Source organism: Pempheris klunzingeri, chromosome 1 (assembly GCF_042242105.1).
Source record: "Pempheris klunzingeri isolate RE-2024b chromosome 1, fPemKlu1.hap1, whole genome shotgun sequence".
Taxonomy (NCBI): domain Eukaryota; kingdom Metazoa; phylum Chordata; class Actinopteri; order Acropomatiformes; family Pempheridae; genus Pempheris; species Pempheris klunzingeri.
In genome coordinates this window covers 33,641,237-33,653,989 of record NC_092012.1, presented here as the reverse complement: position 1 = coordinate 33,653,989, position 12,753 = coordinate 33,641,237, and the positions used below count along the sequence as shown (strand labels likewise).

Genomic DNA, 12,753 nt, shown 5'->3' with positions numbered 1-12,753 from the left:
GAGATGGAACAATTGTTGTCCAGACGTTTTTGGTTAATGCACCTGCATTTTGGGAACAAATGATTCAGCCTTTGTTGTCTTGTCTAGCACTGAATTGTTAAAAGTACTGGTATAACAAACTGTTGATAGTCACAGCTTTTCAACAACAAAAGTTCCAGTGATTAGAATTACAGGAAGCAGTGTGTGACGTTCAGTTAACACGCTGGACCCTGATGTGTTTACCCTGTGTGGCTGATGCTATAGGCAGCAGTTAGAATTTGCAGAATTCGAAACAATACACATGAGACACTCCAGGCAAAACCACAAATATGAGCACACACACACACACACACACACACACACACACACGCTCACAGAGAAACCTAAACACACAAAACACTGCGTAATTGTAAATCGATAAACAATTAAGGTACCAGCATCATAACACACTGCTTACTGACCTCAAATCCCTCGGTGCTGACTGTGTCTCCATTTTCCTGTTTGTAAGAGGGCAGCTGAAACAATAATGGGCTATGTGGACGCTCGCCAATGAAGCCTCAAAGTATGAAGCAACGATCAAGCTTCTGCATCGCCAGGCTGTTTCCCTTTCACTGGGATTACATTACCTAGAAGCACAAAGGTCTGATTTCCATGTTTCTCACATGATGGTGCAACATGAAGTGTCTTGTGGGGCATTCTGGTTAAGACACATGCTATTTAACATCACCGGTTTGATCACAGCCTTTGTTGCATCTGTCTCTGTCTCTCTTTGTTTCCTGTCTGTCACTATCAGCTGTCCAATAACGGAACAAAAATGCATTCATTTTCCTGAAGAATGGCACGTGAAGCACCTCTGAGCATTCTTCTGCTGTTGATCCACTGCTTGGTTAGCTAGTTCTCTTCTAGTTAATCAGACCGAGCCTGACCTTTCGGTTTCCTGGATACAATTGGTAGTGGTGGTAGATTTGGGAGTCAGTTTGGGAGTCAGCCTGGCTTGCTTAACGTGGGATGGTTTAACAAGAGACTTTGAAAAAAATAAACGAATCCAAATAAATAAGCGAATGAATAATTCACGGTCTCACAGCACAGGAGGTTATCCTGGTTCAGCCTTTGCCGCTGCAGTCTAACCTCATCTGGCACGCTGGCCAATCAAATGTATGACAGTAAAGAGAGATAAAATCCTTTGCTCAGCTTTCTCTCCCTTCTGGCAGAGTCTCTACATCCACCATTGTCTATACCTCTTATTCCTCAGGGTCACGGCGGGGCTGGAGCCAATCCCCAGCCCAGATTGTATAGGATGTTTGGTCGCCAGTCAATCACAGGACCAACGCACTGAGACAGACAAGCATTCACACTCACATTCACACCTACAGGCAATTTAGACTCACCAATTAACCTAACCTGGGAGGATGCCAAAGTACCCAGAGAGAGCCCACGCATGCACTCCACCATAGAGAGGCCTTCTTGCTGTCAGACAACAGCGCTAACCACCGCGCCACCGTGCTGCCAGAGTCACTTAGGCTTAGCGTAAGCTGGGCTTCTTAGAAATAAAATGAAGTTGCGTGTGGGTGGTGCTACACATGGTGCAGGATATTTGATATGTGTCATATATACAGTATGAGTGTGCATGAATAGATGGAGGAGAGTGTGTTTGTAGGGTTGTAGATGTAAGAACTATGTTGACAATCTAAAAGTACAGAACAACAACATCAACAGCAGCAAAAAAAAACGTATACCCATAGATTTTGACTCTCTTACTGCGTTTCTTTGTCTTATTTCTCTTTGGAGTAAACATGATCTGGGTTTGGGGACGACACTTCACATTATGCATGAGGTGATGCAAACAGGAAGGAGGTTTGTTTTCAGAAGTGTGGGAAAGACAACGTTGTATTTGTGTCTTCACTGCAAAGAACACAGTTCTGTGTTCACAGTGTTGATTCTAGTGTTTTAGAATATTAGAAAGCAAAAGACAAGCAGACTGAATATAACATCAACGCAGTGGCAGCACCTTTTTCAGCCCAGAGAAGTGTCTGTTCCTGCCTTTCAGCCTGCAGACTTCCTATCCCACAGAAGTTTACATTTTGGTGAATCTGCTCTATGGAAGCTCCTGATGTTATCCGTACAGACAAAAATATAATGATATAAATAAACTGGATCTTTGGGTACTGAAGAAACTGTCAAAACATGATGATTATGAGCCCGTGAGCACCTTTCTGTCTGATTGCAGAGCAGATTTGTGGACATCAGAGACACCATCATCACTGGAGAACGCAAGGTGTGCAGATTTTGAAAAGATGTGTGTAACTTCTGGTCCAGAAAGCACCGACTATAATAAAACAGTGTTGACACTTATTGATTGGGCCACAGGCACAAAATAAGTTGGTCTTTCGTACTCAGACAGGTCGTCCTGCTGAAGTGGAGAAACACTCAGTCGGTGTGAGCTTCCCAGCTGCTGATTCGCAGCCGGTCCTGACCTCTGACCTACTGGAAGAGAAAAACCACGTTTCTATCACATCGGGAGTGGATGGAGGAGCAACGGATAGCAGAGAAGACACACTGAACACACGCTGTTCAGCGTTCTGGGAAATTTAGATGAAGATAGACGAGATTTTGTCAAATTTACACATCTTTATAAGACAGGACAAAATGGAAAAGGAGATCGTCTGATTGTTTGAAGACATTTTCTTAAGAGAGTCACATTAATACAAAGATCTATCATGGAATACCAGTATTTTATATACTGCAGTTGTTATACCACATTTTTATATTCTGTAACATGTGTACATGGTAATATGCCAACTTTGCTTCAAAAAGTGTTCAGTTAGTTCATCCAAGAAAAGAAAAAAAAGGAAAAACTTTTTAAACAATATTCAACTCACCATGAAAGGATTACAATACCCTGCAAATGCTCACGGTCTGTGTCATAATGTCTTTAAGCGTTTGTCTTTACCACAAGAGAATACACAAAAACTCAATGCTTTGGGTAACTCGTTGGATTTGATGCTGCTTTTCATATAAAATACTTGAAATAACTGAATGCTCATTAATGATTTACATAGTCCCAAGGGGAACAGAGACAACACTGTGATACTGTGAGAATTCATGTCAAGATAATAAGGAAGAGATGTGAAGAGTTCCACTCCAAAACACTATATATCCAGATACAACATAAAATAAAATTGTTGCCTGAGGTTTATCATTCGGTGGCTGAAAAATCTACAGGATCCACTCTGTAAAAACGAGCTAATTTTGTCAACTGAGCACTTAATTATGAGCAGTTCTTTCAAAGTAATATCATTTGGTTTTAGTTTTTTTTTAGGGTTTTTTTTCTTAGTTTTTTGTGTTTTTTTGTTGTGTTTTGTTTTGCTGTTAAGCTTTTAGGCGGTCATGTTTTTCTTTTTCATTTTGGAACAAAACTCTTCATGTTTTCCAGTTCATTAATTACTGCAATTATCAAGAATATGGAACGCGTAACACCACACAATTAGCTGATCCACTTGAGTGATTATTGTTTTTAATGTACCGTCCATAAATGAACACAAGTATGTTCCTGCTTCTGTGGCTCCTCTCTGGTCGTCATCTAGAGGTTTTTAATCAAAGCAACAGACGGGTGTCAAACCTCATCTTTGCTAAACATGCAAAGGCCACGAGTGCGAGGACGAAAAGAGTGAATGAGAGTCTTGTACAGTTGATGAAAAAGAAATCAGAAGAATAGAAAAGAAATATTTTTATTTTGATATTCGGAAGAAAATGCGAGTGAAGAAGCCTTTGTGTTTGTTTGCTCTGCTTGTGAAGTGACAGGATTCTTATGGATGTTTTGAATCAGCAGTTCCACATGTTGGGAAATATACCAATTTGCTGTCTGGCTGAGAGTAAGATGACGAGATGGATACCACTCTAATGTATGTACAGTAAATATGAACTTTGACTGACGGTGAGCTGAGCTTAGCATAAAGACTGGAAACATCTGATCTGTCTACCAGCTACAGCCTCTTCTAAACTCATTTTCAAATTTTTAGCTGGTTTCTCACAGCTATTCTGAACTCGGCACAGCCGCTCGACTAGTCCAGGGACTCTTGGCCACTGAAAAGTCAAGTCAAATCAATTTTAGTTATTTTTATAGCCCTTATTCCTTTAGTCCTCATCATAGGGCCACATTTACTATCGGCTATTGTCGCTCAATCGCTATGTGTGAAACATTCAAAGACGCGATGAGAGACCTCGCCACTGTCTCTCAGATGCCCAAAAGATATCAAGCGGGCTAAATATCTAGTCTTGTTGGGGAACTGTCGGGGAGTCATGCAACGAGCTCCAGCCAATGAGAGCAGACGGGGGCTTTGGGAGGAGGAGTCGCGAAGAAACAACCGAAGAGCAGCAGCCAGAAACTGCATGCAACACAGCAACAACTGCAACATGGCTGCCAGAAAAGATGTGCCGCCATCTTGGACGCAAGGAACGAAGGAAAATTGTGTGTTTTCATGGCAGAATGTAGACCAGACAGAGTCGTCTTGGATTCCTACTGGCGAATGCGTGACCCCTCGCTGATCGCACGCAGCAACTACAACAACTTCAACTCCAATTTCAAGACAGAAAGTTGTTTAGTGTGAACTGTACGGTGATCTGACGACTTTGAAGATCATGTAATCACCAGGTTTCAAGGTGCAGTGATTTTTACACATCATTGATGGTCGAGTTCAAATTCAAGTTTGATGAGCACAAACAGCAACATCTATCTACAAGTCATATATATTACAGTAATCAGATAATGTGGTCACTGATAGCACCCTAATTGCTTAATTTTTCAGTCTAATAATCTAGTAAAAGTGGTTTAGTTGTGTATTGTTTGCACTACTGATTTGCACCTTCTCTCTCTCAGAGACGGACGATATTCCTGGCAAAACTGACTGTAAATCCGACGTAATCAACCTCTGTTAACACGTCTCCTTTTGAACGACTGTTAGTGAGCTTCAGGGCTGCTGGTAGGTGGATCTTTGTCGTCTTTGCTAGGTGTTTCCCCCTGTTTCCAGTCTTTATGCTAAGCTAAGCTAACCATCTCCCGGCTGGAGCTTCATATTTAGCTAAGAGATATAAGAGTGATATTGATCTTCTCATCTACCTGAAAACAAGATAGCGAGTAAGACTAGTTCCCAAAACATCTAACTATTCCATTAAGTTACACATTTTTATTTTTTTTAGGCTGTGTATGTAAGGTGCACGGCTGTGGCTAACACATGATTCATACTTTCAGTTACAAAAATCTTTTCTTTAAAATGGAAAAGCAGTTTTACACCAAAAAGCCTAACAGAACAGTTTCTCAAAGCGTGTGTTTGGAAGTGTGGTGTGAGATGTCACCTATCAATGCATTATGCTAGCCATAAAAAGCAACTGAACTGGAAAGTGAATACGAGGCTTCATCACCTCTTCGGAAAAGTGTGGTGTTGACGGCTCCGAGTCGTCCCCCATTCTCCAGAGTCTCTGTGAATCAGCGACAGTGGACTTTCCCAACTGTACTCGCTGTCATTCACCTTCACCACGTAAGACAACTTACCAGCACTGACACAGGTAATTCCCAAGAGAAATCTCCTTTAGATTTAGGATGAAAACAAATATCATAGCTTTATACTTTAGCCACCCAGATCACGGTCAGAAAAGGAACCAAAATAACACCCGAAAAAATAAGTTAACATAATTTTGACACATAGAATTTTACAATATGTACATTATTTTTAAATTAAAATAGATTTGTCGGTTGTCTGATTGGGTAGGTCCTCTACAGAGCACTCCCTTTTTTTTCAACCATCCAGTGTTATTCCACAGAAGCAGAGTTCCCATTAAAAGCTCAGTGCCAGCCAACCAGAGTGCAAGTAAGGCTACCGTCATCTAGTCCCTGCCAATAGTTTGTCGGTGACGTCTTCAGACAGGGCCAAGCCCTTAACAACACACATGGCAGACCCTTCAACACCCTGACAAAAAGAAATAAATAGAAAATATATGTAATATTTCTATATATATTCATAAAACCAAACCCAGGATAGATTTTAACTCTGATGTGTCCTCTCCATAATATAATCAAACTGTGGCCATATTCCTATTGCCAGTCCACTTTACTTCCCTTTTTGTCTCCATTTTTGTGTATTTTTGCAGTTTTTCAAGGAAAAAAAAAAGTCTTCTTCAAACCTGTACATCTTATACGCAAGTAAACAAAATGTAAAAGTGCGTGTTTTTTGAATACGTTTTATCCACTATATCCAAAAGTGTTGCAGGCACTTAAGTCCTTCCCAAACATTGTAGGTGTTTTTCGACAGTGGAGCAGGTTGGTTTGGTTATTCCTGGATTCGTGTGGGTCGGTCCGTCTGTATGTCTCTGTCGATCTGTCTGTCTGGCGAGGAACGGGCCACCTTGGGAAGCCGCTAGCCCAGGATGTCTAGGTAGACCGGCGTGGCTTTCCCCATGGCGAACAGGACCTTCTGAATGTCCTTAATGTTCAGTCGCTGCTGCGGTTCCCTCTGCCAGCAGCCCAGCATGATGTCATACACCTCCTTAGGACAAATCCGTGGCCTCTCCAGAACCCGACCCTGGGTTATGCACTCGATAACCTGCAGAGGATAAAGGGCAGTGGAGTGAGACAGACGGCTTTCACCCACTGATTGCTTTGGTTTGTTCATAATGAGAATCCGGTGACACTGAGCAGGCTGTCCTTTGAGGTTTGAACTAATGAAACTGAGATGAAAGAAGTAAACAGTATGCATTCAGTCCAAAATTTGTCCAATACTGAAGGGGAAACAAGATTTAATTTCTTCTGTCCCACAGCACGAAATAACAATAATACTGAATATCTGTGGGGGTGGATGTTTTAGACGCTGCTAAAAGGGTGATTGATCATTTCTTTGTTGGACTTGTGCTCTAATTAGCCAGATTACTCACTGCTGTTGTGACAATTTGACTTTATTATGTGTGTCAATTCCCAGACACTATAGCTGAAGAGAATGGATAGGGGTCTCTTTGTGAGTAATGACTGAGGTTGCACTGAACACTGCAATTTATCCATGCTTCAAACTTAGCCACTGATAATGGCTCTTTTCAGTTATTAAAGGGACAGTTCAGGTCTTTTGAAGTGGTGAGGTACTTATGCATAGTCAGTGTATTAACTACAATAGATGGCAGGCAGCACGCCCCCAGTTTGGAGAAGCAGGCAGGAGTCCCAGCACAGACGGTGATCAATGTACAGGCTTGGGCGGGGGCGGCAGGAAAACATACTGTAGCTACCTAAAGAAAATGGTCTACTTAAACAAAACAACATCAGTTTAAGCGTACGCTATGTTTAGATTATTTTCACCGCTTTACATTGCATTGCATGTTTTTAATTGAGTCTGGAACTACAAGTGTTCTCTCTTTCTCTAAGCTCACTTCAAAGCCACCAGACCCCATTGATAGGAGATAGTAATTTTACCTGGCAGAACACGGGAGTTCACTATGCTATTGCTACGTCTCAATCAGCAAACTAACACATTAGTTCAGATCCAACCTAACCATTTAAAGCACCCAAGACACACTATAACACAAGCAACCCGACCGATCGAGGCAGCAGTGGACCAGGAACTCCGGTGCTCTGTGAGGTAAAATTATTGTTTTTGAGAATGGAGTCTGGTGGCTTTGAAGAGAGCAAAAAGAAAGAGAGAACAGCTTCAGTTCCATCTGAAAGGGCTGAATATATTCTAAGTATAGAGTACATTTAAAGTGATTTTGATTTTTTTTAGGTGGATCTTTTTATAGGAGGCCCGTCCACAGCAGTACATTGCTTAGCGTCTGCACTGAGACTGCTGCCTGCCTCTCCAAACTGGGGGCGTGCTGACCGCCATCTACTATGTAGAATGATTACCAACACAGCTCAAAAGGAAAAATGGTAACTCTCCCTATAAGACATAATGATGATTTCATGCTCTTGCAAGCTAGCAGCACAACAATACAGTGTCAAAACAATGCATTTGATAATCTACTACAATCTGAAGGTTGTCAACATTGGTAAAAACCTGAAACAAAACAAAACGTTAGAACAAACCAGTGTGAACAATCCTTTTCTATTGCTATTGTTGCATGTGTTTACCAAGGTAAAGCACGGCTTTCTCTTTATCATTATCTTCTGTCTCTCATGTCAAACCAGAGGATTAGAGGCCTGGCAGGGAGACTACCTTGAGACTGAGACTGAGGGGATAGAGCATCAACTCCTGCACAGACATATGGAGCCTGTTTGCATAAATTCCCAGCTCACAAACATTACAAGCAACCAATAGTAAAGGCTGCAGTGGTCATGGCAACAGCACCTGGCCGAACAGATGTGAGATAATACTCAGATGATCCTGAGAGGAATCAGAAATGACAGAGAGTGCAGCTAATTTACAACTGTAGACATGTTGTAACTTCTGAAAACTTTCTGATAAATTCACAACCTGCCCAGTGGTCATATGTTCCTGCACCTCCTATGTGCAGATGTATCAACCTGCAGTATTATAATTACATCATCTGACTACTATTTCCAGTCAGTCATCAAATTCAAACACAGCCTTAGGGCATAAAATAAAAAAATCCAATGAGGCAGTAAAATCTGACAGAAAACATAATAGCAATGATTCACATTCTGTATAAAACTAATGTTGTTGTCCAAATCTTCAAGTTTCTTAATGTTTTTTTATTCTACACATTCTTCTTGCTTGTCAAAACCTAGTTCCTCCATTATCCACAGTGCAACGCCACTGCCGACAGTACGGTCAGAGATTTGGGTGTGTTCTGCTGTCAGTGGCTAATGTAGCCCCCGGCCGCTAGCTAGATGAGCAGTGGGCTACAGAGGTCTGGTAACTCCACACCCCCAGACTTTTTTCCATTTTCAAACTTGTAGTCTTCAGCTCAGACCGATGCTGACTCAAGTGACCTCATTGAACTCAGCTCCCTCTGGAGATACAATCAACTTATACAAGTTTTTTTTTTTTTTTTTTTACATATGCACAAGACAGTAAACAGAGTTTAGTGTGAAAAAAACGGTGCAGCCCCCCTTTAAGTGGCTAACTTAGGCGTATGTTACAAATGACCTCAAGCTACTGAGCTGCACATCATTGTATAACTGAGTACATTTCATTTCATTAAGCACAGTTTTAGTAAAGCATTTCCATTTAATGCAACATTTTACTTCTATCTACTTCATTTCAGAGGTACATAGTGTAGGTTTTATATGAGGTACATATTCAGTGTTGGTCAACTTCATGAATTTGACAGCTGTAGTTACTTACACACCCAAACCAGTGATCTGCTTGGACCTCCAGTCAGGTGCATGGGTGTCATAGTGATGATAAATGACAATGGTTCTCTTTGTAACAGAAACAGGGGCAGTGGAAACAAAGCATAATTTTGTCTGTGATCCCACCAGTGATCATAGAGCTGGTAATAAATGTAGCACGACTCCAGTCCTCCGACTTAACAAGCAACTCGGACGGACAGAGAAGCAGCGGGAGTCTGGGCTGCAGGGAGGTGTAGCAGGTTGGATATGGTTCAGCTGCTTTAAAGAGACCACGTAGGAGGGGCACTGCTGAACAGAAATAGTTGGAGAAGCAATTCATCCTTGACCTCTGGTAGCAGCAGTAACTCAGCAAAGTGTTTACATGTAGTTTCTGCTTTCATTTCACTTAAGCCATCGTTTCAGTCATCTGATTTCTCACTGTCTGGCAGGATCTTGCATATATTCTGGGTCAGCTTGTTCCAACTCTTCATTGAAGTTGTCTGATGTGAGTTAAAAAACAAACCTCATGTTTTATGTGGCTGCACCATTCCATCAAATGTCTTGTATCACTTTATACACATTTTCCCGCTGCTTGTTTTTATTAATCTGTGACAGTTGTTTTGCCTTTTTTTTTCCCTGAATAAAAGTAGAGGACAGTGGTGGAGCCTACAGAGCCCGGAGGAGAATGAGGCCTGTTTGAAAGCAGTTCCTACAGTGCCAGGTGATCGTTTATCACTGTCACCGATACCCATTTATAATTGCTGCCCTAATGTATTATTGTGTAATGTGTTAGACAAGTCTGAATAACTGAATAATAAGTACAATATTCCGATCTAAGACTACCTGAGGACAAAGCTACTCCAGAGAAACAGATTGCAGAGTTTTGGGCTGTGGCATAATACAGAGCTCATCTAATTACATTGTCATAAGGTTTTGGCTGAGCGTTTCATTTAGTGTCTTTCTGCGCAAGATACATAGAAATGTGGAAATCCTAATTTGCGTCAAGCCTGAAAACATATTGATGTTTCAATTGAAATACTTAGAAGTGCGATGCATGCCACACGCCAGGTTATTCTTTTAGGTCAATTTAATTTTCTCAATATGTTCGCTTTACAAGCATAATCCTAATTGAATTTTATTGATTCAAAGCACAGCCTCCGATGGAAAAAAACAAACCAATCATGGGTGTTATGTAATGCCACATCTTGTCTGATGGCAAAGCGGCATCAATTTATCACCTCATTGGGCTTGGCGTGAGCCTCAGTAAGAGAAAAGAAACAACACGAGGCACTAGATAAGATCCAAAATGGCAGAGTTCATTTAAATCTGCTATTAGAAAATGCATCCTGTCACTTTAGCCCTCGATGCTCTGTGAGGGAAGGCCAACAATCTACTCAATTCCTACTTCTCTCCTTTTTAATAACCGCTCAAGATCTATTAAATATACTGTTTTTTTTAGGAGATTTGAAATAAACGCTCTCAGGATAACCTCCAGCTATAATTTTCAAGGTGTGCATGAATGCCTGTAGTACAGCCTTTGATAATATATAAGCTGTGTATCTTAAATGCTTCAGGCTCTCTGTACCTCATTGTTACCCAGCTGAAACCAAGGCTGCTTCCCATAGGTAAAGATCTCCCACAAGATGACTCCAAAGCTCCAGACGTCGCTTTCCGTGGAGAATTTCCTGTACATGATGCTCTCTGGGGGCATCCAACGAATGGGTAGCATGGTATGTCCTCCAACCTGCCGAGTAGAAAAGGAGAGGAGAAGAGATGTTTATTGCATATGAAATATTGTAGCTAAGACACAGATTAGAGAATTCAGTCATCAACACAACTCCCAGGCGCCTGGGGATTAACTGTCCTTGCATGTAACTGATACGACGGGCTTAACATCTCATGAATGTCTGCTGTGCCGCTGGATGTTGACACTGATGCAATACAGGAAAATGCTGACTTATCTGCCACCTTCTATGTATGTACTGAATCGCAGGATGGGAAATTCTTTAGGTTATGGTATTAAACTGCCCCTTTGTTCTTGATGAAAAATAGCAATCTGCAAACCCTTCTCTGCAGAAATACTCCCAGTAAGCAGAGGATCAGAGTCTCAAAGCATGGAATTAAATGTGTTCTAATCAGTTTCTGAAATAAATCGGTTCCAGCCACAGGGCTAAGAAAAGGGCTGAATGCACGCTCATATAGTACCTCATATCAAAGAAGGTCATGTGACTTCTAATGTAAATATTTGTATTTAAATTCTATTGTGTTTCTCTCTCCACAGAAGAGACTACATACCAACATTAAGACGGTTTGCATGAAGCAGGGTACCAGCTGAGGCAGCGGAGATACCAGCTGTAAGCTCTTTAATGTCTGCAAACCAGCAGAACATGAAATGAAGTCTCCCTTGGTGTAAATCCTCAGAAGCTGGATATTAATCGATTAAACAATCATCCATTAATCATCCTTGCTCTCAGCTTCCATTAGCAGGCATTGTTTTAAAATCTATTTCCCATTCATGTCAGTGGCTGCGCTTTAATCATGGCGGTGATGAGCTGGACAAGACTGATGTGGGAATGAGCGGCAAACTATTGCACGTTTCAGCTCAGAATCCTCAGACGGTATTAATTATAGTGATTATTGTGGAGCTCAGGAGTCACAGTGCTCCAGTGACAGATAATGTTATTGACATGCTGCTGTGATTTGATGTGAAGCCTGCTGGAGCCACTGTTGCAGCATGAAGTGCGCGAAAGTGCCGCAGATTGTCTGGAAAGTTGACCGACCCTCAAGACAAAAAAAGTCTTATCACAAATTCCACTTACTGACTTTTTTCCTGAGCTTTCAACTATGGAACTGTATACCCATCATTGCAGCTGACTGTACAACCAGCTGTTATCACGTGTCTGAAGGAGCTATTTATTCGAGTAAGTAGTCATTACGTTTTGGGGTTTTTTTTTGCAAGGCTACGCACAATATCAAGCCACTTTGACTTCCCACAGGAGAAATGTAACTTAACTTAATGCAACAAAAGTGCAACAAAAATTAGATGGAAATAATAAAATCTTGAGAGAACAAATTGAACATCCAATATACAGCCAACTCTACATATATATGTTCTGCCATAGTGCACCTCATACACAGGAGGCTACATACTAAAGTATAATACATTCATTTTGTTCTAGTGCATGCAGTCGTCCTATCTGTCAGTGATGTAACGCTGGAAATGCTTGTGTGGAAAACTGTGTGGAATTTGTTGTTGTATCACTTCCTTTCTTGGTGATTTTTGGCCTCAGCTTCTATTTCATTGTTATCTTGACATTTTTGTCAAGATAACAATGAAACAATGGATTTTTAAGCTACTTTAAGATTTGTATCTCTAAGTCAGAAGAAGTGCTCCTGTTGTGTATCAGACACCCATCCATCCATCCATCCATCCATCCATCCATCCATCCATCCAATCAAGTGCACATTCACACATGCACCATAAGCTCTGAGATCATTATTAGGAC

General features: G+C 41.2%; 1 protein-coding gene across 3 annotated transcripts in view; it reads right to left on the bottom strand.

The window, feature by feature from the left end:
* Positions 1 to 6,389: 6,389 nt before the first annotated feature.
* Positions 6,390 to 12,753, bottom strand: part of ntrk3b (neurotrophic tyrosine kinase, receptor, type 3b) — a 154,627-nt gene continuing 148,263 nt past the window's right edge. For all 3 annotated transcript variants that reach the window (XM_070829017.1, XM_070829025.1, XM_070829034.1), the window contains 2 exons: positions 10,833 to 10,991; positions 6,390 to 6,575 (listed from right to left, as the gene is read on the bottom strand). In XM_070829017.1, the coding sequence (XP_070685118.1) occupies positions 6,390 to 6,575; positions 10,833 to 10,991 (345 nt within the window). The remainder of the gene's footprint in view (positions 6,576 to 10,832; positions 10,992 to 12,753) is intronic.